Here is a 23,095-nt window from a genome sequence, read left to right as displayed (position 1 = left end):
CCATGGTATTCATACTTGCATACTATTGTTTGTACAGATGAACGTGGTACCTTCAGGCGTTTGGAAATTGCTCCCAAGGATGAACCAGACTTGTGGAAGTCTACAAAAAAAATTTCTGAGGTCTTGGCTGATTTCTTTAGATTTTCCCATGATGTCAAGCAAAGAGGCACTGAGTTTGAAGGTAGGCCTTGAAATACATCCACAGGTACACCTCCAATTGACTCAAATTATGTAAATTAGCCAATCAGAAGCTTCTAAAGCCATGACATAATTTTCTGGAATTTTCCAAGCTGTTTAAAGGCACAGTCAACTTAGTGTATGTAAACTTCTAACCCACTGGAATTGTGATACAGTGAATTATAAGTTAAATAATCTGTCTGTAAACAATTGTTGGAAAAATGACTTTGTGCATGAGTGTCATGCACAGAGTAGATGTCCTAACCGACTTGCCAAAACTCTAGTTTGTTAACAAGACATTTTTGGAGTGGTTGAAAAACGAGTTTTAATGACTCCGATCTAAGTGTATGTAAACTTCCGACTTCAACTGTAAAGGAGCACTTTCATGACAATGTTTAATTAATGATACAAACAGCCTCCCGAGTGGCGCAGCGGTCTAAGGTACTGTATCTCAGTGCTTGAGGCTTCACTACAGACCCAGGTCCAATCCCGACCCGAGAGACCCATGAGGCGGCACACATTTGGCCCAGCGACGTCCGGGTTAGTTGAGGGTTTGGCCGGCCTGAATGTCCTTGTCCCATCGCGCTCTAGCGACTCCTGTGGTGGGCCGGGCCGATACACATTGACACGGTCGCTAGTTGTGCTGTGTGTCCTCCGACACATTGGTGCGGCTGGCTTCCGGTTTAAGCGAGCAGTGAGGCTTGCTTCATGACACAATTGGATAAACAGACATTTGTGTGCTCGTCTCCAATCCTCTCTAACACTCAAATATGGTCTTAGTACTGTATCACAATAAGATCGACACGGTTCATACGGTCAGAGCATTAAGCATACTTGAAGTATCATGATAAATGTAAGACTTCCTTGCCCATATTCATAAAGCATATCAGAGTAGGAGTGCTGGCCAGACTATTTGCATTGCCCCCCCTCCCCCCTCCCCCCTCTTCTACGCTGCTGCTTCTCTCTGTTATTATCTATGCGTAGTCACTTTAATAACTCTACCTCCATATTATATGACCTCAAATACATATTACCTCAATTACCTCGGCACCGGTGCCCCCGCACATTGACTCTGTACCTGTACCCCCTGTATATAGCCTCCACATTGACTCGGTACCGGTACCCCCTGTATATAGCCTCCACATTGACTCTGTACCTGTACCCCCTGTATAGAGCCTCACTATTGTTATTTTACTGCTGCTCTTGAATTGTTTGTTTTTCTTTTACTTTTTTTAGGTATTTTCTTAGAACTGCATTGTTAGTTAAGGGTTTGTAAGTTAGCATTTCACTGTAAGGTCTACTACACCTGTTGTTTTCGGCGCAAGTGACAAATAAAATCTGATTTGGTCCAGTATCAGTTTTGCCTTTTAGATCACAATGAATGAAAGATAACATGGATTACCACGACCTGATCCTAGATTAGTACCCTGAGACCATTTGTGAATACGGGCCCAGACCTCATTGCGTGAGTGTTCTGTCAACCTGACACGTCACCATTTCCAGCTCTTCGATTCAGTGATATCTCGGCGACACACAGAATTGTTGCTGGATATAGCCAGATGCCAATGGCATGATTCAACTGAGCAGGAACCAAAAGGAGGACGACAAAAGGTCTTGATCCGATGGCAGGGAACATAGAGACACATTGACTCACAAAATGTTTCGGAAAATCTTTAATAAGTTTCCCATACTCCCTGTTCTCTTTGGGAGCCGATGAATCATAGATTCCTGCTGCCCAAACTGCCCTGGGAGAGAGATGCACATGAAGGCTTTCATGATTGGTGCCCGCCCGTGGGGCCAACCCAGAAACCGGGCATACACACACATGCACACGCATACACACATGCGCACAAACAAACACACACTCTCTCTCTATCTCTCTCTTTCTTTCTTGGCAGGCAAATGCCACTTTGATAAAGGTCACCTCCGGAAACAAGATCAGCGTATTATGGGATTCAGTACTATTTATTCCTTATTTTGGTTGTTTATTCCTCCCTCCTTACTTCGCCTTGTGGGTTTTTTGAAAACACCAGAGAAGAGAGTGTGTCGCTGACGCACTGACTGTGCAACGCCTAGGGCGCGTCCAGTTGAATTCAGAGAACTCCAAAAACACACAAAAGGCACGGACTGTTCATGTTTGGCATACAATTGAAGCTCATTAAAAGCTCATTAATGATGCTGTCATGGGACTCGAAATGGTCAAGTGGAATGAAATAGAATAAGATGATTTTGAAGTGGATGCGTACTTACATTAGAGTGGGGCGCATGCTAATTAAGACCACAGACCGAAACATTTCCCATAAGTGTTTGGATAGGACCTTACATTTTTTTTGATGGAACATTGTGTTCAAAGGGCCCTGCTTATTAAGGGCCACTTGAGCTTGATTGTACACAACATTGAATCAAGTCAGACTTTTGCCCAGTATTAGATTAGAGCTATCTCTTACCTATAACCTTTCGCTGGCTCCACACTCCACTCATGACCTCAGAGGTAGTAGTATTAACTTGGACCACCTATTACTTTAGTGAGGATGGCTCAGAGCTGTACAATGCAATACTCAGCGAGTGGGCTCAGCAGCATTGCATTGGCTTGGGCTATCATCCGCTGCTGCAGTGGAGCTAAATTGGGCCTAAACTGTATTAAAGCACTTGTCTGTGGAGTGTAATGGAGATACATTGAAAGAGAGAGAGAGAGAGAGAGGGATAGTTACCTCTGAGGGCCCAGATAGTGTCTCCTGAAGCAGAGAGAGATTACAGGTGTGTTGTCTTCACAAAGAACCGCATAGTTTCTAAGAGCCAGTCAGTCATACAAAGGATCCTGACATCGTTCCTCCGCTCTGTCACCAAAACACATTGCTTGGTGAGTGAAAGACGTCTCAACTTGGTTTGGTTGGAGCCTGGATTGGAACAAACACTTTTCTCCCCTTCATTATTCTCGGCTCTCAGGAATGTAGTTAATCCTGTTCATTCTCATTATTGGGTGACATTTACTATTGCCGTGATTACAGCGGACTTAATCCGGGGGATGTCACGGCGGCAATGCTCTCTTAATTACCTTAACACTTCCCCCGTAATAAAGGAAACGCCCGATTTAACGGCCAAGAGGATCAGCTGTTCTGCCACTCTGTTTTGATGGTGATGGTGACATTGGTGCGTCACACCATCAGCACAAGAAGGCCATAAATATCATCAAGGACAACAACCACCCGAGCCACTGCCTATTCACCCCGCTACCATCCAGAGGGCGAGGTCAGTACAAGTGCATCAAAGCTGGGACCGAGAGACTGAAAAACAGCTTCTATCTCAAGGCCATCAGACTGTTAAACAGCCATCACTAACACAGAGAGGCTGCTGCCTACAGACTTGAAATGATTGGCCACTTTAATAAATGGATCACTAGTCACTTTAATAATGCCACTTTAATAATGTTTGCATTACTCATGTCATATGTATAAATAGAACTGTCTGGCCATAATGACCATCTTTATGTTTGGATGAAAAAGGGGGAGGCTTGCAAGCCGAAGAACACCATCCCAACCGTGAAGCACGGGGGTGGCAGCATCATGTTGTGGGGTTGCTTTGCTGCAGGAGGGACTGGTGCACTTCACAAAATAGATGGCATCATGAGGGAGGAAAATTATGTGGATATATTGAAGCAACATCTCAAGACATCAGTCAGGAAGTTAAAGCTTGGTCGCAACTGGGTCTTCCAAATGGACAATGACCCCAAGCATACTTCCAAAGTTGTGGCAAAATGGCTTAAGGACAACAAAGTCAAGGTATTGGAGTGGCCATCACAAAGCCCTGACCTCAATCCCATAGAACATTTGTGGGCAGAACTGAAAAAGCGTGTGCGAGCAAGGAGGCCTAGAAACCTGACTCAGTTACACCAGCTCTGTCAGGAGGAATGGGCCAAAATTCACCCAACTTATTGTGGGAAGCTTGTGGAAGGCTACCCGAAACGTTTGACCCAAGTTAAACAATTTAAATGCAATGCTACCAAATACTAATTGAGTGTATGTAAACTTCTGACCCACTGGGAATGTGATGAATGAAATCAAATCTGAAATAAATCATTCTCTCTACTATCATTTCACATTCTTAAAATACATTGGTGATCCTAACTGACCTAAAACAGGGAATTTTTACTAGGATTAAATGTCAGGAATTGTGAAAAACAGAGTTTAAATGTATTTGGCTAAGGTGTATGTAAACTTCCGACTTCAACTGTATATATATGTATATATTCTTATCCCATTCCTTTACTTAGATTTGTGTGAATTAGGTAGGTGTTGTGAAATTGTTAGATTACATGTTAGATATTACTGCACTGTCGGAACTAGAAGCACAAGCATTTCGCTACACTCGCAATAACATCTGCTAACCATGTGTATGTGACCAATACAATTTGATTAGATGTGATTTGATTTATGGAGAATAAAGAAAATATGACTTTGTTCGCAGAAGCTCAGATTCCATGACAACCAGCTCCACCATTGGTGCCATCGTGAGACAGTAAGCAAATAGTGACCCTGAGCGAGACAGGCGGGCACCCTTCATTAGCGTAATCAATCAGATAGGGAGGACAATTTGACTTATACTCTCCCGTTGGGTGGGGGTGGCCCACGGCTAGTTTTGTCACAGGGCGTTTCAATCATTGTCCAACCAGCCCCATACAATGCGTGGGTGGGTGGGTTTGGACCTGGAGGGCCAAACATTCAGAGAGTGGACGAGTCAAGCTTTTCTCCCATGTACGCCTTGGAAAAGCTTTGAAGGCTCTCCCTGAAGCATTAGCGTGCCCATGTTGTGGTCATTGTCTATCCAGCCCCTATTCATGGGTGATTGAGAACCTGGAGGGCGACGCAATGGAAGTTGTGCTACATTTTGTCCAAGTACCAGTGGGGAACTGTTCGAGGGCTCCTGAAAATGTCATTGTTCAGTGTTTTGGTGAGCACATGTGACATAGGCCTAGATGACGTTCTCAATGGCCCAAAGTGGGGTCGAAGTAGGACCCAGCAAATGGTCTGAGGTGATCATAGCACTGCCTGGATCCTGATGTGATGGACAGTGGCGAGAGGGGAAATATGAGACTCGGGCTGACATACTTACACACTATCTTAGGCCATATTTGATCATCTACCACCTTTATAGCACCAATGTCCTTTTTTTACCTTTGTCTTTTATTCAACATTTTACAATGTGATTTCAAACATTTTAGAACACCTACTCATTCAAGGGTTTTTTCTTGGTTTTGCTATTTTCTACATTGTAGAGTAATAGTGAAGACATTAAAACTATGAAATAACACATATGGAATCATGTAGTAACCAAAAAAGTGTTAAACAAATCAGAATATTTTTGATATTTGATATTCTTCTAATAGCCACCCTTTTCCCTGATGACAGCTTTACACACTCTTGGCATTCTCTCAACCAGCTTCACCCACCTGTAATGCTTTACCAACAGTCTTGAAGGAGTTCCCACATATGCTGAGCACTTGTTGGCTGCTTTTCCTTAACTCTGCGGTCCGACTCATCCCAAACCATCTCAATTTGGTTGAGGTCGGGGGATTGTGGCGGCCAGGTCATCTGATGCAGCATTTCATCACTCTCTTTCTTGGTAAAATAGCCCTTACACAGCCTGGAGGTGTGTTGGGTCATTGTCCTGTTGAAAACAAATGATAGTCCCACTAAGCCCAAACCAGATGGGATGGCGTATCGCTGCAGAGTTTTACCAGCAAAGCACCACCACACCATAACACCTCCTCCTCCATGATTTACGGTGGGAAATACACATGCAGAGACCATCTGTTCACTCACACCGCGTCTCACAAAGACACGGCGGTTGATACCAAAAATCTCCAATTTGGACTCCAGACCAAAGGACAAATTTCCACCTGTCTAATGTCTATCGCTCGTGTTTCTTGGCCCGTGTTTCTTATTGGTGTCCTTTGGTAGTGGATTCTTTGCAGCAATTCGACCTTGAAGTTCTCATTCACACAGTCTTCTCTGAACAGTTGATGTTGAGATGTGTCTGTTACTTGAACTCTGTGAAGCATTTATTTGGGCTGCAATTTCTGAGGCTGGTAACTCTAATGACCTTATCCTCTGCAGCAGAGGTAACTCTGGGTCTTCCATTCCTGTGGCGGTCCTAATGAGAGCCAGTTTCATTCATTCTAGGACTGCACTTGAAGAAACTTTTAAAGTTCTTGAAATTTTCCGTATTCACTGACCTGCATGTCTTAAAGTAATGATGGACTGTCATTTCTCTTTGCTTATTTGAGCTGTTCTTGCCATAATATGGACTTGGTCTTTTACCAAATAGGGCTATGTTCTGTATACCCCCCTTCCTTGTCACAACCCAACTGATTGGCTCAAACGCATTAAGAAGGAAAGAAATTCCACAAATTAACTTTTTAAGAAGGCGAACTTGTTAATTGAAATGCATTCCAGGTGACTACATCATGAAGCTGGTTGAGAGAATGCCAAGAGCTGTCATCAAGGCAAAAGGTGGCTATTTGAAGAATCTCAAATATGAAATATTATTTGGATTTGTTTAACCCTTTGTTGGTTACTACATGATTCCATATGTGTTATTTCATAGTTTTGATGTGTTCACTATTATTCTACCTCATATCTTTCAATAGCCAGGGATAGGGATCTCACCTGGTTAAATAGCCTAAATGATTAACCGTCTGACCTTCACCGTGGTCCATTTCTAAACAGGAAGTCATGTTATTTATCGCTATCACTGGGGACATATTCTCATTGAGTCAGACAACATTCAACTCTTCCTCTCTGCCTTGTAGCGTCTCTCCATGTGACCAGCATCATATAAGGGTTATGTTTTGACAGTTTGCTCCAACCTGTTGCTATGGTCTTTCGTTGTCTTACTCCATTCTTTGATTAGGCTTAAACGTCTCATGGGAACTATTCCTATCTATATCACAATATCCAACCAGAGAACATATGTGACAAAAGTGAATCAAATCAAATGTTATTTGTCACCTGCTTCGTAAACAACAGGTGTAGACTGACTGTGAAATGCTTACTTACGGGGGGCCCTTTTCCAACAATGCAGAGTTAAAGATAAAACATGATAAAAGAAATAGTGACAAGAGGAATAAATACACAGTGAATAACGAATAACAATAACGAGTAAAAAATAACACGGCTCTATACAGGGAGTACCTGTACCGAGTCGATGTGCAGGAGTACGCGATAATTGAGGTAACTATGTACTGTACTGTACATATAGGCAACAGGATAGATATTAGACTGAGCTGCAGTATGTGGGCAGTAGCAGCAGTGTGTGTGTGTGCGCGCAGGTTATGTGTGAGTGTATGTAGTGTGTGTGTGTTGGGGTGTCAGTGTAAGTATGTGTGGGTAGAGTTAAGTGTGTGCATAGTCAATGCAATACTTTTTTTTCAAAAACATTTTTGGTGCTTTTTACCCCTTTTTCTCCCCAATTGGTAGTTACAGTCTTGTCCCATCGCTGCAACTCCCGTATGGACTCGGGAGAGGCGAAGGTCAAGAACCATGTGTCCCCCGAAACACGACCCTGCCAAGCCGCACTGCTTCTTGACACGCTGCTCGCTTAACCCGGAAGCAAGAAAAACACCGCACAGCCGCCACAAGGAGTCGCTAAAACGCGATGGGACAAGGACATCCCAGCCGGCCAAACCCACCCCTAACCCAGACGACGCTGGGCCAGTCACGACCGACTGCGACACAGCCCGGGATCAAACCCTGATCTCTAGTGATGCCTCTAGCACCACAATGCTGTGCCTTAGACCGCTGCGCCACTCGGAAGGCCTTGATTAGGTATTTAGAGGTCTTATGGCTTGGAGGTAGAAGCTGTTCAAGGTCCTGTTAGTTCCAGACTTGCTGCACTGGTAACGTTTGCAGTGCGGTAGCAGAGAGAACAGTCTATGGCTTGGGTGTCTGGAATCTTTGACAATTTTTGTGCCTTACTCTGACACCGCCTGGTATAGAAGTCCTGGATGGCAGGGAGCTCGGCCCTAGTGATGTACTGGGCTGTACTCACCACCCTATGTTACACCTTGCTTTCAGGTGCCTTGCAGTTGCCATACCAAGTGTTTATGCAGCCAGTCAACATGCTCTCAATGGTGCAGCTGTATAACTTTTTGAGGATCTGAGGGCCCATGCCAGGTCTTTTCAGCCTCCTGAGGGGTAAGAGGCCCTTGTGCCCTCTTCACAACTGTGTGGGCGTGTGTGGACTATGTTATTTCCTTAGTGATGTGGACACAGAGGAACTTGCTCTCGACCCACTCCACTACAGCCCCATCGTTGTGGGTGGGGGCGTGTTCGCCCCCTCCATTTCCTGAAGTCCACGATCAGCTCTTTTGTCTGTGCTGACGTTGAGGGAGAGGTTGATGAAAGCTGTGAACGAGGACTAAATTGACACTGGAGAGGTGCTAGGAGAATGGATTCAACCGTCACCAATTCTTGTTAAAGGGCCCTGGGCCTTTGTCAAAACGGAATGCTGCACCCCCTCCCAACCCTCTCTCTATCTTTCTCTCTCTCTCCCCACCATTCCCCCCTTTCCCAATCACAACAAACTGACACCCTGCTCGGAATAACAACAAAGTCGATTCCTCAGGGGAACGCTCTCCTTTTATCATCCATCTTGTAAAGAACATATCATCTTCAGCTGCCCCCCCTCCCCAAGAGACTTTTCCTCCGGGATGTGAGATCCCCGCCAGGTTATTGTGGCTTTGCTGTACTCCCTTTTGTCTTCTTAAATCAAGGTGTCCCAGTCTCCATGGTCCCATCTAATCTCTTTGCCAAATAGCAATGCAGGCTGCTTTTTATTCATTTCCTTTACCGTTTCTTGTAAGCATATGTCACTTTGAGCCTTAGTATAGGTACACTTTTAGAAAAAATATGCTATCTAGAACCTGAAAGGGTTCTTCGGCTGTCTCCATAGGGGAACCCTTTGGAAATGTTCTTTGGTTCCAGGTAGAACCCTATTGGGTTCCATGTAGAACCCTTTCCCCAGATCATCACTGGTGGCTTCTTGCCGTGGATCATCACTGGAGTGAGGAGTCTGGTACGTGGAGCTGCCACAGGGCTCACCAGGCTGGGGAGACATACAGGAGACCTGGTTCTGGCAGCAGGCACAGGGCTCACCAGGCTGGGGAGACATACAGGAGACCTGGTACGTGGAGCTGCCACAGGGCTCACCAGGCTGGGGAGACATACAGGAGACCTGGTTCTGGCAGCAGGCACAGGGCTCACCAGGCTGGGGAGACATACAGGAGACCTGGTACGTGGAGCTGCCACAGGGCTCACCAGGCTGGGGAGACATACAGGAGACCTGGTACGTGGAGCTGCCACAGGGCTCACCAGGCTGGGGAGACATACAGGAGACCTGGTTCGTGGAGCTGCCACAGGGCTCACCAGGCTGGGGAGACATACTGGAGACCTGGTACGTGGAGCTGCCACAGGGCTCACCAGGCTGGGGAGACATACAGGAGACCTGGTTCGTGGAGCTGCCACAGGGCTCACCAGGCTGGGGAGACATACTGGAGACCTGGTACGTGGAGCTGCCACAGGGCTCACCAGGCTGGGGAGACATACAGGAGACCTGGTACGTGGAGCTGCCACAGGGCTCACCAGGCTGGGGAGACATACAGGAGACCTGGTACGTGGAGCTGCCACAGGGCTCACCAGGCTGGGGAGACATACAGGAGACCTGGTACGTGGAGCTGCCACAGGGCTCACCAGGCTGGGGAGACATACAGGAGACCTGGTACGTGGAGCTGCCACAGGGCTCACCAGGCTGGGGAGACATACAGGAGACCTGGTACGTGGAGCTGCCACAGGGCTCACCAGGCTGGGGAGACATACAGGAGACCTGGTTCGTGGAGCTGCCACAGGGCTCACCAGGCTGGGGAGACATACTGGAGACCTGGTACGTGGAGCTGCCACAGGGCTCACCAGGCTGGGGAGACATACAGGAGACCTGGTTCGTGGAGCTGCCACAGGGCTCACCAGGCTGGGGAGACATACTGGAGACCTGGTACGTGGAGCTGCCACAGGGCTCACCAGGCTGGGGAGACATACAGGAGACCTGGTACGTGGAGCTGCCACAGGGCTCACCAGGCTGGGGAGACATACAGGAGACCTGGTACGTGGAGCTGCCACAGGGCTCACCAGGCTGGGGAGACATACAGGAGACCTGGTACGTGGAGCTGCCACAGGGCTCACCAGGCTGGGGAGACATACAGGAGACCTGGTACGTGGAGCTGCCACAGGGCTCACCAGGCTGGGGAGACATACAGGAGACCTGGTTCTGGCAGCAGGCACAGGGCTCACCAGGCTGGGGAGACATACAGGAGACCTGGTACGTGGAGCTGCCACAGGGCTCACCAGGCTGGGGAGACATACAGGAGACCTGGTTCTGGCAGCAGGCACAGGGCTCACCAGGCTGGGGAGACATACAGGAGACCTGGTTCTGGCAGCAGGCACAGGGCTCACCAGGCTGGGGAGACATACAGGAGACCTGGTACGTGGAGCTGCCACAGGGCTCACCAGGCTGGGGAGACATACAGGAGACCTGGTTCTGGCAGCAGGCACATGACTCACCAGGCTGGGGAGACATACAGGAGACCTGGTACGTGGAGCTGCCACAGGGCTCACCAGGCTGGGGAGACATACAGGAGACCTGGTACGTGGAGCTGCCACATGACTCACCAGGCTGGGGAGACATACAGGAGACCTGGTACGTGGAGCTGCCACATGACTCACCAGGCTGGGGAGACATACAGGAGACCTGGTACGTGGAGCTGCCACAGGGCTCACCAGGCTGGGGAGACATACAGGAGACCTGGTACGTGGAGCTGCCACATGACTCACCAGGCTGGGGAGACATACAGGAGACCTGGTACGTGGAGCTGCCACAGGGCTCACCAGGCTGGGGAGACATACAGGAGACCTGGTACGTGGAGCTGCCACAGGGCTCACCAGGCTGGGGAGACATACAGGAGACCTGGTACGTGGAGCTGCCACATGACTCACCAGGCTGGGGAGACATACAGGAGACCTGGTTCTGGCAGCAGGCACAGGGCTCACCAGGCTGGGGAGACATACAGGAGACCTGGTTCTGGCAGCAGGCACAGGGCTCACCAGGCTGGGGAGACATACAGGAGACCTGGTACGTGGAGCTGCCACAGGGCTCACCAGGCTGGGGAGACATACAGGAGACCTGGTACGTGGAGCTGCCACATGACTCACCAGGCTGGGGAGACATACAGGAGACCTGGTACGTGGAGCTGCCACAGGGCTCACCAGGCTGGGGAGACATACAGGAGACCTGGTTCTGGCAGCAGGCACAGGGCTCACCAGGCTGGGGAGACATACAGGAGACCTGGTTCTGGCAGCAGGCACATGACTCACCAGGCTGGGGAGACATACTGGAGACCTGGTACGTGGAGCTGCCACAGGGCTCACCAGGCTGGGGAGACATACAGGAGACCTGGTACGTGGAGCTGCCACAGGGCTCACCAGGCTGGGGAGACATACAGGAGACCTGGTACGTGGAGCTGCCACAGGGCTCACCAGGCTGGGGAGACATACAGGAGACCTGGTACGTGGAGCTGCCACAGGGCTCACCAGGCTGGGGAGACATACAGGAGACCTGGTTCTGGCAGCAGGCACAGGGCTCACCAGGCTGGGGAGACATACAGGAGACCTGGTTCTGGCAGCAGGCACATGACTCACCAGGCTGGGGAGACATACTGGAGGCTTGGTTCTTGGCGGAGGTACCGGATACACTGAGCCGTGGAGGCGCACTGGAGGTCTCGAGCGTAGAGCCTGCACAACCCGTCCTGGCTGGATGGTTATCTTCGCCCTGCAAATGCGGGGCGTTGGCACAGGATGCACTGGGCTGTGCAGACGCACCGGAGACACAGTGCGCAGAGCCGGCGCAGGATATCCTGGGCCGAAGAGACGCACTGAAGACCAGGCGCGCTGAGCCGGTACCATCCGTCCTGGCTGGATGCTCACCCTAGCCCGGCAGATGCGAGGAGCTGGGATGTAGCGCAACGGGCTATGAGAGCGAACTGGAGACACCGTGGCTTAAGGACAACAAAGTCAAGGTATTGGAGTGGCCATCACAAAGCTTTGACCTCAATCCTATAGAGAATTTGTGGGCAGAACTGAAAAAGCGTGTGAGAGAAGGAGGCCTACAATCCTGACCCAGTTACACCAGCTCTGTCAGGAGGAAAGTTCACCCAACTTATTGTGGGAAGCTTGTGGAAGGCTACCCGAAACATTTGACCCAAGTTAAAAAAATGTATGGCAATGCTATCAAATACTAATTGAGTGTATATAAACTTCTGACCCACTGGGAATGTGATGAAAGAAATAACATCTGAAATAAATCATTCTCTCTACTATTATTCTGACATTTTACATTTTTTAAATAAAGTGGTGATCCTAACTGACCTAAGACAGGGAATTTTTACTAGGATGTATTTGGCTAAGGTGCATGTACACGTCCGACTTCAACTGTATCAATATGTCAATGTCTGTATGTTATACATCCCCAATTCTGTTCTCTATTCAAAGATATGTGGATTTAGCCAAGGATAGGGAGGCACAGATACATATGTTACCCCTTCTCCTCTTGTGCATCTTGACTAGATATTACCAGCCAACTGTTGCAGAAGAGCTGATAAGAGGCAACTTGACTAATGGTATTGTTTCTGTTTGGCAGGAGTGAAAGGGCCCCTATTTTCCACCTGAATCGAGTAATCTGCAGCTAAACAGCACTATTCACATCGACCGGCAAAGTAGTAATTGTCCAAGTGACTTATCGAGAGAGAGATCGAGAGAGAGAGATCGAGAGAGAGAAAGAGATCGAGAGAGAGAGAGAGATCGAGAGAGAGAGAGAGAGAGAGAGAGAGAGAGAGAGAGAGAGAGAGAGAGAGAGAGAGAGAGAGAGAGAGAGAGAGAGAGAGAGAGAGAGAGAGAGAGAGAGAGAGAGAAAAAAGAGAGAGACAAAACATAAACTACAATCAAGAAGACTAACATACTGATAATCCTGGGAGGAAATCACAGATAAACTTGCAATTTCCGCCGCGGCACTCCACAGTCCTTTTCTGTGGCTCCCTAAAAATAGCAGCTAGGCCACTATCGGAAAGATCAGGCTGTGTCTATGGCTGGGGGAGTGTGCGTGTGTGTGTGTAATTTTCGTGTTTGTGTGTATGATGCTTGTGCTTGCCTGCGTGTATGCATTTGTGTGTGTGTGTGTGTGTGTGTGTGTGTGTGTAGCGGCGGTAAAGCACAGCACAGAAGCCCTGGATGAGTCAGCAAAAAGAGCACACTGTTCTCTCCCAGTCTAAATGATGTACGACATGGTCTTCCGTGGGTGGGTTGGAAGCCAGGGGTGCGAATTCCATTACACCTTGGTAAAGAAAGAGAGAAAAGGAGAGAAAGGAGAAATAAAAATGTGAGAAAAGAGGAGGAGAGGGTGAAATAGGCAACAGGTCCGGGCTCCGCGTGGGCGAGACACACACACACACATACACGCACAAACAAACACACACACCTCTCAACATGTAGCTCGTGCTTTGGGCAGTGGTCTCTGTAGCATGCCATTTTTTGTCCCAGCGTGGAGGTGATTACAGTTCGAAACACACAAGCCCTGTTGTGACTCAGTGTAAACAGGTTGACGCGTCCCGACACTCAGTGTGGGCATGCGTCCCAAATGGCACCCTATTCCCTACATAGTGCATTACTTTTGAGCATAGCCCTATGGACCATGGTCAAAGTAGTGCACTATGTAGGGGAAAGGGCGCCATTTAGGGTGCCATTGTGGATGGACACACTGTGCAAAGAAGTGGACAGGTTTTCTCCTAGATTTCCTTTTCAATTTGTGTCTAGCCATTTCTCCTTGGTTGTTTGTGTCGGCTATGATATGTCCTCCAGACTATTTGTTGTGTTGTTGGGTTTAGTTATCGACCAGATATCTTCCTTTCTTTGCCACGTCAATAGCCATCGTAGCAAAATTTGAAATGGTGTTTTTTACATTGGATAAAAGTCCAGACTCAAAGCTACAAAGTGGTACATCATACACTACAGTTGAGGGACAATGGGAAAGTAGTTTTGCTTTGAAAGTTGATAAACCTTTGAGAAAATGACCTTTGAATGTTTTGGTACTACTATTAAGCTTTAGCCCCACCCATCTCTTTAAGGGTTGATCCGAATGTACTAACAGCAGTCAAGCACCCAAGCTAACTTGCTAGCTACTTCCAGACATCTAAGTGAGAGAGAACAGCTCACTGAACATTACTGGCCTAGCAGAGCTGGTTAGGCTGTTATGTTATCCAGAGCATTGGTGACTGTAACTGTGCTGTCCGTTAGTAAATTGGTTGTCCATTAGTAAATCCCGAGCGTTTCGCGTTCAGAGCGCACACTGGACGCTCTGGCCGATGAGTAGGGTTGAGCCGAACGTTCTAACCTCAAAACGGCAGTCAAGCACCCAAACTAACTGGCTAACTTGCTAGCTACTTCCAGACACATAATGATAGAACACCCCACTCGGACCATTGTCCTCGCCCTAACAGAGCTGGTTAGGCTGTTTTCATGTTATCCAGTGCGTTGGTGACTGGGATTCTGGCAACAATTTAATTACTCTATTTTTGCAATTGTTTACTGACACCGGCCGTATTCAACGGGTGTTGAGCGTTCGTAAATTCATCAGTTATTCTGCGCTCTCTGGCACACGAGAGTGCTCTGAAATCGGAGTAGATGACCAGACTGAATTTACGAACGCGCCCGAAATGGTTACTTGCATAGTGGAGTATTTTGTTTAGCTAGCTAACTAGGTAAACAATGAAGCATAATCCCAACTCATGACGTTACTACCCTGCACAGATCTGCAGGTATCTAACCAACCAGGTTCAATGTTAGCAAGCTAACATTAGGCTATAGCTAGCCAAGTAAATGGCTCTTTCTGTCAAAATTAGAAACGTGTGATATGTGAAACCTTTATTTATAGGTTAAATAAAGCCCAGAATAATAGTAGAGAGAATGATTGATTTCAGCTTTTATTTCTTTCAGCTTTTTATTTCTTTCAAAACCAAAGTACGTTCATCTCTAGGAGGCAGAACGTGTCTCCTTCTTGAGCGGTACGACGGCTGCGTGGTCCCATGGTGTTTATACTTGCGTACTATTGTTTGTACAGATGAACGTGGTACCGTCAGGTGTTTGGAAATTGCTCCCAAGGATGAACCAGACTTGTGGAGGTCTACAATTTCTTTTCTGAGGTTCCCATGATCCCATGATTCTGAGGTTCCCATGATTTCTGAGGTTCCCATTCCCATGATGTCAAGCAAAGAGGCACTGACTTTGAAGGTAGGCCTTGAAATACATCCACAGGTACACCTCCTATTGACTCAAATGATGTCAATCAGAAGCTTCTAAAGCCATGACATCATTTTCTGGAATTTTCCAAGCTGTTTAAAAGGCACAGTCAACTTAGTGTATGTAAACTTCTGACCCACTGGAATTGTGGTACAGTGAATTATAAGTTAAATAATCTGTCAGTTAACAATTGTTGGAAAAATGACTTGTGTCATGCACAAAGTAGATGTCCTAACCGACTTGCCAAAACTATAGTTTGTTAACAAGAAATGTGTGGAGTGGTTTGAAAAACGAGTTTCAATGACTCCGATCTAAGTGTATGTAAACCTCCGACTTCCACTGTATGATGATGAAGAGTACTTCAGTTCCCGGAATACTTAAGATGAACATAGACACAGTCACAATATACAAGTTAATCCTGCAATATCTGAGTGCACATAAAATGAATAATGCCTGACTAGTGTAACTCAGACACATTTTTTTAGTATTTCACCTGGTCTGTTGAAGTTGAAACACCCCAGTGAAAACAACACTTGGACATATCCTAATTGGAAGGTAGCTATTGTATGTATTTATTTCTGCCGCATGGTCTTAAATGGATACTTCAGGATTTTGGCAATGGTAGTTGAAGGTAGTTTCGCGAGCCAATCCTGACTAGCATTAGCACAATGACTGGAAGTCTATGGGATCTACTAGCACGCTAACATATAAGTACCTATAGACTTCCAGTCATTGCCCTAACACTAGTTAGCACTGGCTTATGAAACTACCTCTAACTTCCTTTAAAACATGATACAGACACATAAAAATGACATCCACAAGTTCATCTGACTCTGTGGAAGTAGATAAAGGACCTCTTTGCCTTTTAAACTAGAACACAAACTGCTATACAGACTTCAACTGTCAAATGTAACTGATAAAATGAGTCCCTCGGGGAAACAGGGATTCAGTGTTTGGGTTCCTGAGGCGCCAACCAGTGAATGTGAATGTAGGCCAGGGCTTGTATAGGAGGCAGGGTAGTGTTAGAGGTACCTGAGAGAGAGTGTCATCGGTAATATGAACAGAGGCACTACCGTCCTGCTGTCTCACAAGTCCTTTCTCTCTCCCCTCTTTTTCTCTGACTCAGACCCTCTTTCTCTTTATCCTCTTCACTCTCTTTCTTTCTCTCTCTCTCTCTTTCACTCGTTCTCTCTCTCTCTTTATTCATCTCATCCCCCTCGCTGTGGCTGAATTCATCCCATATTCTCACTCTCTCTCCCTGCCTGTCTTTCTTATGCATGGTTTGACAAACAGCCCGTCCCCCTGCCCCCAGGATTAGAGGCCCAAGTGGAGCATGAACGTAGCTCACTGGCCAGGCTCTGAACGCAACTCACTGTTGCCATTCGCTTGCTTCGGCTACTACTGCCCCAAAACCAGACATTTTAGTTGTGTTATGTATGCTAAGGCAAGGCGCTACTGCTGACTGCATTTTGGGGGATATTTTTTTTTTTTTTTTTTTTTTTTTATTTACAAATCAGAACCATCTGATGTCATGTAGCTTAGCTCATGGGCGGCAGGCTACGGCGGCGGCCTCTGCTGAACCCTGATGCGAGCGGTGAGAGAGACCGACTTCAACCTAAATCGCTTCTGTAAATATTCTGCGCCCATGAATAAATCGTGGAAATGTTTTTTAAAAAACAACGAAATAACAACAGTGTCACCCCGAACAAGGGTAGCAGAGCGGTTCCACATCGTGCAACACTGAAACGTAAGAAAGACAATACGCCTCTGATTGCAGCCAGTTTCATCCAGGCCTTATCTAGCTCTACTAATGCTGGGCATTCCCATTCTTCCCTCCATCCCCCTCTCTCCCACATTGAAGAAAACGAGATAAGGCAAACTTTAAGGAATGCCTGCATTACCAGAATGCATGCCGTCGCCTTTTCGCGCGGCTAGCATTTTTGTTCGATACAAACAATAGAAAACGCAACCATCTAGCCCCATTCTTAAGGCTCACTGTCATTGTAATGTCCTCCCGAAGCCAATGGATTGTGCTTACCAAGCCTGCGAAGCCGGAGACTCGTAATAAGATACACGATGAGATGACATTAAGGCAGAGAAAACAGTGATAATTATGGAGCATTATGGGCAGGATGGAGATGGATATGACTCTGACTCTCGACACGCCATGTCTAGTACCATCTGTGTTGTTGCTCTCGTTCTCGCACACACAGACCAGTGGCCTGGAATGGGTGTTTCGCTCATAGGGCCGGGTTGCCACTTCAGGGTTTCAGACAAAGCCATCAGCTCGATGTCTCTCTGTCTGTGTGCGTGTGGAAGTCGCTCCGGATAAGAGAGTCTGCTAAATGGCTAAAATGTCAATGTTAAATGGGTGTGTGCTCTGTGTCTCCCGTCAATGTGATAGCACCCTGCTGTTCTTTTAGATTAGGCTTCAGTTGCTAGACTAGACATTGTGGCTAACTCGCTTTGTGGAAAATAGATGCCGTCTAGCTGCGACCGAAACAAATTAGGCCCTCGCAAAACAGTTGAAGACAGTAGTCATTGAACGGCACTGTATTTTGGTTTTCAACTATGCCCGATTCGAACTGTTTTCAACCATAATGCACAGTACAACCGATATAAACACACACACATACACACACACCCCTAAGGAATTTCGGCACCTCTTTACTAATAAACGCTGCCTACCCGGCGTGGCTTCTCCCTCTTAAAAACTCCACCGCACCACAAACTGCTGCCGAATGGGATATTGAAATTGTACGGCCGTAAAACGTAATACCTTCTCCATCAAAATGGTAATTTTTGTTCTTACCTGCTGTACAGATCATAAAAAAGTATATTTTGCGGCTACTTCCAATAATAAAAGCCGGGGCCCCTGTGTCTCCTCACTCTGTGCTTAAAGGCCCCATAAAGCAGGCGGGGAGGGGGGGGGGGTGTAAGGGTCTAGTACTAGGACCCTGAAGGTGACCTTTCCTCCACTCTCAGCCTCTGGCTTTACCACCTAGTGCTGACAGATTGCACTGAGCCATCTGCTATCACTGCCAAATGTGTTTGCTAGCTTTGTTACACTCTTTGTTACACTCCCTACCTGTAACTACCTCCTGCTGTTGTAGCACTCTCTGTTTCTCTCATTCTTTCGATCTTTCTCCCTTCCTTTCTATCTATCTATCTTTCTTTCTTTCATTTTGTTTTATCTCTCTCTCCCTGACAGAGAGTTGTTAATACATTGAAATGGGCTACTGCTGCCTGCTGTCGTACAAGTCCTCTCTATCCCCCTCTTTCTATTTGTCCCATATTCTGTCTTTTTCTGTTCTCTCTCTCTCTGTCTCTCTCTCTTTTGTTGGGAGATGGTGGCCTTAGACATGGGTCAGTCGGATATTGTTAATATGTGTATTATTACAGTCATTATGAAGACCAGAAGGGTGTATATGACTCTGTGTACCTCAGACATAAGCCTATGTTACCAACAATATATTTCAGCGACAACCTCTTCCAAAGAAACAGCTAAGATATTTTTTTTTTATGTCACTCATGGTTGACAGCAGAAACATAACTTGAACTGACCTCTCTCTCCCTCTCTTTCTCTCTCTCTCTGTCTCTCTCTCTGTCTCTCTCCCTCTCTTTCTCTCTCTCTCTCTCTCTCTCTCTCTCTCTCTCTCTCTCTCTCTCTCTCTCTCTCTCTCTCTCTCTCTCTCTCTCTCTCTCTCTCTCTCTCTCTCTCTCTCTCTCTCTCTCTCTCTCTCTGTCTCTCTCTCATGTCTTTCTCAGATCTTTAGGTGTTTCTTTTGTTTTCAAATGTATTATATTTAGCACTGGTGGCAAAGTCATCTTGAATGTAGATTGTAGCTTTTCATGGGTGATTCTGGCGTGGAAATGCTAACGTGCATTTCCATGTGTTCATCATTCTTGTAAACGATCTAGCCCAACAGGGCTTACATAAAATTGGGTACGCAACACTTAACCTTTGGTTAATAAGATAAAGGAGTGATACGCTCTACTCTGAATACTAAACAGTCTCTTTGGGTACAAAGTTCTAAAGTGCAATAGCATTCAAAAGTTGACCTTTGGTTGGCCTGTTTCTGACCTCCCTCTCTCCTTTCCTCCTGATCAGAACAAGATCATCCTGGACCCGCTGACGTTCAGCGAGGCACGTTTCCGCCCCTCCCTGGAGGAGCGCCTGGAGAGCATCATCAGTGGCGCCGCCCTCATGGCCGACTCGTCCTGCACCCGCGACGACCGTCGCGAGCGCATCGTGGCTGAGTGCAACGCCGTCCGGCAGGCCCTGCAAGACCTGCTGAGCGAGTACATGAACAATGTGAGAACCCCTCAAAGAGGATTTTGGGTTTACCTCATATAAACACACACACCTTTCCTCAGATACACAAGCTGCTACAGTTTGTAACACTCATTTTCTCTCCCTTCTAAATCTTGTTAAAAATGTCACTACAATCACACATACACGCACACACACACACACACACACACACACACACACACACACACACACACACACACACACACACACACACACACACACACACACACACACACACACACACACACACACACACACACACACACACACACACACACACACCACAGCTCCACTCCACACATTGCCCCATCTATTCTTCTTTCAGCTGCAGACAATTCCCCACTCTCCCGTTTACCACTAACTTGCACACTTCTCTAGTTTTACACTGTTGAAATCCATCCTCCTCTATTCTACAGTGTGATAGTGGACTGTAATGTGATGTGCACAGCGTGACACGAGAGACGAGAACGTCTTGTTGGCTCCCAGCATTATTCCTCCCTATAAATCTCCTCAGTCCATAACCCCCAACTGCAGAGCAGTTACCGACCCCCTGGTCGGGCCGTTAGATAACCCCCTAATGGCCTTGACTTTGGAGGTGAGTTACTGCAGTGAAGGAAGGCTGGCTGCAGCCACGGCGCATTCATGTGTTTCACTCACTGCACCAGGTTAGTGTGTGCTTTGCTGTGCTCAGCATCCATAGACTTCACTGCAACCAGAGCCAAAATGGGGGCTCTATCGTGTCATTTCGGCCTTGTGTTGGTTTGGCCTACAGGGCTTAGTTTTGTGACTGGGTGGCCATTTTGGATATATTAAGGGGATCATGAATGAAGTTTCAGTGGTGGTGGTGGCCGTGGTGCAATTAGTTGTCAGTTATTACTTAAAGGGCCTTAGTCCTTGAGGAGGGTCCCTCTGAATTTTCTCTTTATGTCCTCCTCTTTCTCTCTCTCTCTCTCTGTCAGCTTTTATAGTCATTAGCAGTAGCAGAGAGCTCGGGCTCAGAGGCTTTTGAATCCCTCGTTGATCCTAAATAGCTCATTAGCACTACCACCGTCCCCTGGGCCCAACTAGTGTGTTTACCAAAGCAATGGCCACCCACAATATCACAGTAGAAACACAGGCACGGGGGACAACAAATATGTGTTCTGAGTTGCCTCCATTCTGTCTGTCACAGTTAGAAGGATAGTTCATGGGCGGCAGGTAGCCTAGTGGTTCGAGAGGCCAGCTAACAATCGGAGGGTTGCAAATTCTAATTCCGGGTCTGATGGGAAAAATCTGTCGGGAAGTGAGCTGGCAACCGGAGGGTTGCTGAAATCAAATCCTAGATGCCATCGCCTGCCGATGTGCCCTTGAGTAAGGCACTTACCCACCACAACAACTGCTCCACAGGTGCCAAAGTATGGCATGCTCCCTGTAGGTCTTTCGGGCGGGATTGCGATAAAGTGGAAGTCAAATTTCCATTGGACCTTGTGTGTAATTTGACGAATGAGGTCATCTTAATTGCACACTTCATTTTGATAGTCCCCTATAGGTGATTACAGATGTCTAAACGATCAATTCCAACTCTTTTGATATGCCACAGCTTTTTAGGGTTACGGTTAAGGGTTACATTTCAGTTTAGCGCTAGAATAAGGGTTAGGTTAAACTAGGGTTAAGGCGAGGGTTAGGATTACTCGATAGTTAGTCAAAATGTTGTTCACAGTTAGTTGAACATCTACCGAATTACAAATAATCTATTTGGGACTATCCAAATAAATTGATACCAAAAAAAGGTGAGCTATAGCAAACAGACTCTGTGACAGAAAAGCTTTGATTTTGTGTTGTGGTGACGACAAGTTGCGTTTGAAACGTACGCATATTTAATGCATTTCGCAATTTGTTTCATTTTTCACGTACTATTTTCACTGAATATAAATGATATCTGCGAGCGGGACAGCCCTCGTAAATAATTCAGACGCTTCTGAACAACTAAAAGATGAAGTATTTGATACATTTCACAAATTTAGCGTGGAACTGAAGGAATTGTCCAGTCCATTGTCCACACTCCCCCCACTCTCCCACTCATAAGCTCCGGCACAGTTGTGATTGAGGTTGCTTTACACTCGTTTGGCTAAACAGTAGGAAGATGTGACATTTTGCTCTTTGTTTCTCTCTCGTCTGTGGTAGGATTGCCAGGAGCTCTTTTTAGTCACCCAAGCCGTAGTCTTCCCAACCGAAACTCATCAAACTAATGAAGTTAAACAGCAACATTTTAGCTAAAGCTGCTTTTGCATCGAGAGGGATAGAGGGCATGTCAGTGTTCCATAAATGGAAGTTGAAACGTTAAATACAGCACATCTCTGACTGTTCAGTGTGTCCTGTTGTCTGGTAATGGTAATAGCTGTGGTATTGAAAGCTAGATAACAGCAGGTTCTCATTCCTGGAGTATATTAAGGCTTCAGTCTCTTGTTTCCAGACATGCACAATCAAATGCTTAAACTATTTGAAAGAAATACAGGTACTATTTGTACCTAAGTCATGCTGTGAATGACGCAGAGAGCCAAAACGTAGAAGCGCAGACACAGTTATTGTCACGTTCCTGACCTGTTTTCTGTTGTTTTGTATGTGTTTAGCTGGTCAGGGCGTGAGTTGGGGTGGGCATTCTATGTTATGTGTTTCTATGTTTAGGTTCGTTGGTAATTAGCCTTATATGGTTCTCAATCAGGGACAGGTGTTTGACGTTTCCTCTGATTGAGAACCATATAAAGGTTGGCTGTTCACACTGTTTGTTTGTGGGTGATTGTCTTCCGTGTCTGTGTCTGTGCACCACACGGGACTGTTTCGTTTGTTCGTTCGTTTGTGTCGTCTGTACCAGTTCATGCGTTCTTCGTGTTATGTAAGTTAGTTTGTTCGGGTTCTGTTTGACTTCGTTTATTATTTTGTAAATTCTCAAGTATGTTTAGTTTTCGTCTTGTTTAATAAATATTCATGTCGTATCACAACGCTGCGTTTTGGTCAAATCCCTACTCCTCCTCTTCTTCCGAAGAGGAGGAGGACAGCCGTTACAGAATCACCCACCAACCAAAGACCAAGCGGCGTGGGAGAGCGCAACAGCGAAACCAGGACTCGTGGACATGGGAGGAAATATTGGACGGAAAAGGACCCTGGGCTCAGACAGGGGAATATCGCCGCTCTGTTGAAGAGAGGGAGGCAGCTAAAGCCCAGGAGCGGTGGT

At 46.8% G+C, this 23,095-nt stretch overlaps 1 protein-coding gene across 4 annotated transcripts in view; it reads left to right on the top strand.

Moving 5' to 3' along the window:
* LOC120035090 (catenin alpha-2) overlaps positions 1-23,095 on the top strand; it is a 671,205-nt gene that overhangs the window by 176,872 nt on the left and 471,238 nt on the right. For all 4 annotated transcript variants that reach the window (XM_038981862.1, XM_038981861.1, XM_038981863.1 and 1 more), the window contains one exon: positions 19,681-19,884. In XM_038981862.1, coding sequence (XP_038837790.1) covers positions 19,681-19,884 — 204 coding nt within the window. The remainder of the gene's footprint in view (positions 1-19,680; positions 19,885-23,095) is intronic.

This window comes from Salvelinus namaycush, chromosome 42 (assembly GCF_016432855.1).
Source record: "Salvelinus namaycush isolate Seneca chromosome 42, SaNama_1.0, whole genome shotgun sequence".
In the NCBI taxonomy this organism is placed as follows: Eukaryota; Metazoa; Chordata; class Actinopteri; order Salmoniformes; family Salmonidae; genus Salvelinus; species Salvelinus namaycush.
The sequence above is the reverse complement of the archived record's forward strand: the minus strand, read 5'-3'. Positions and strand labels throughout refer to the sequence as shown.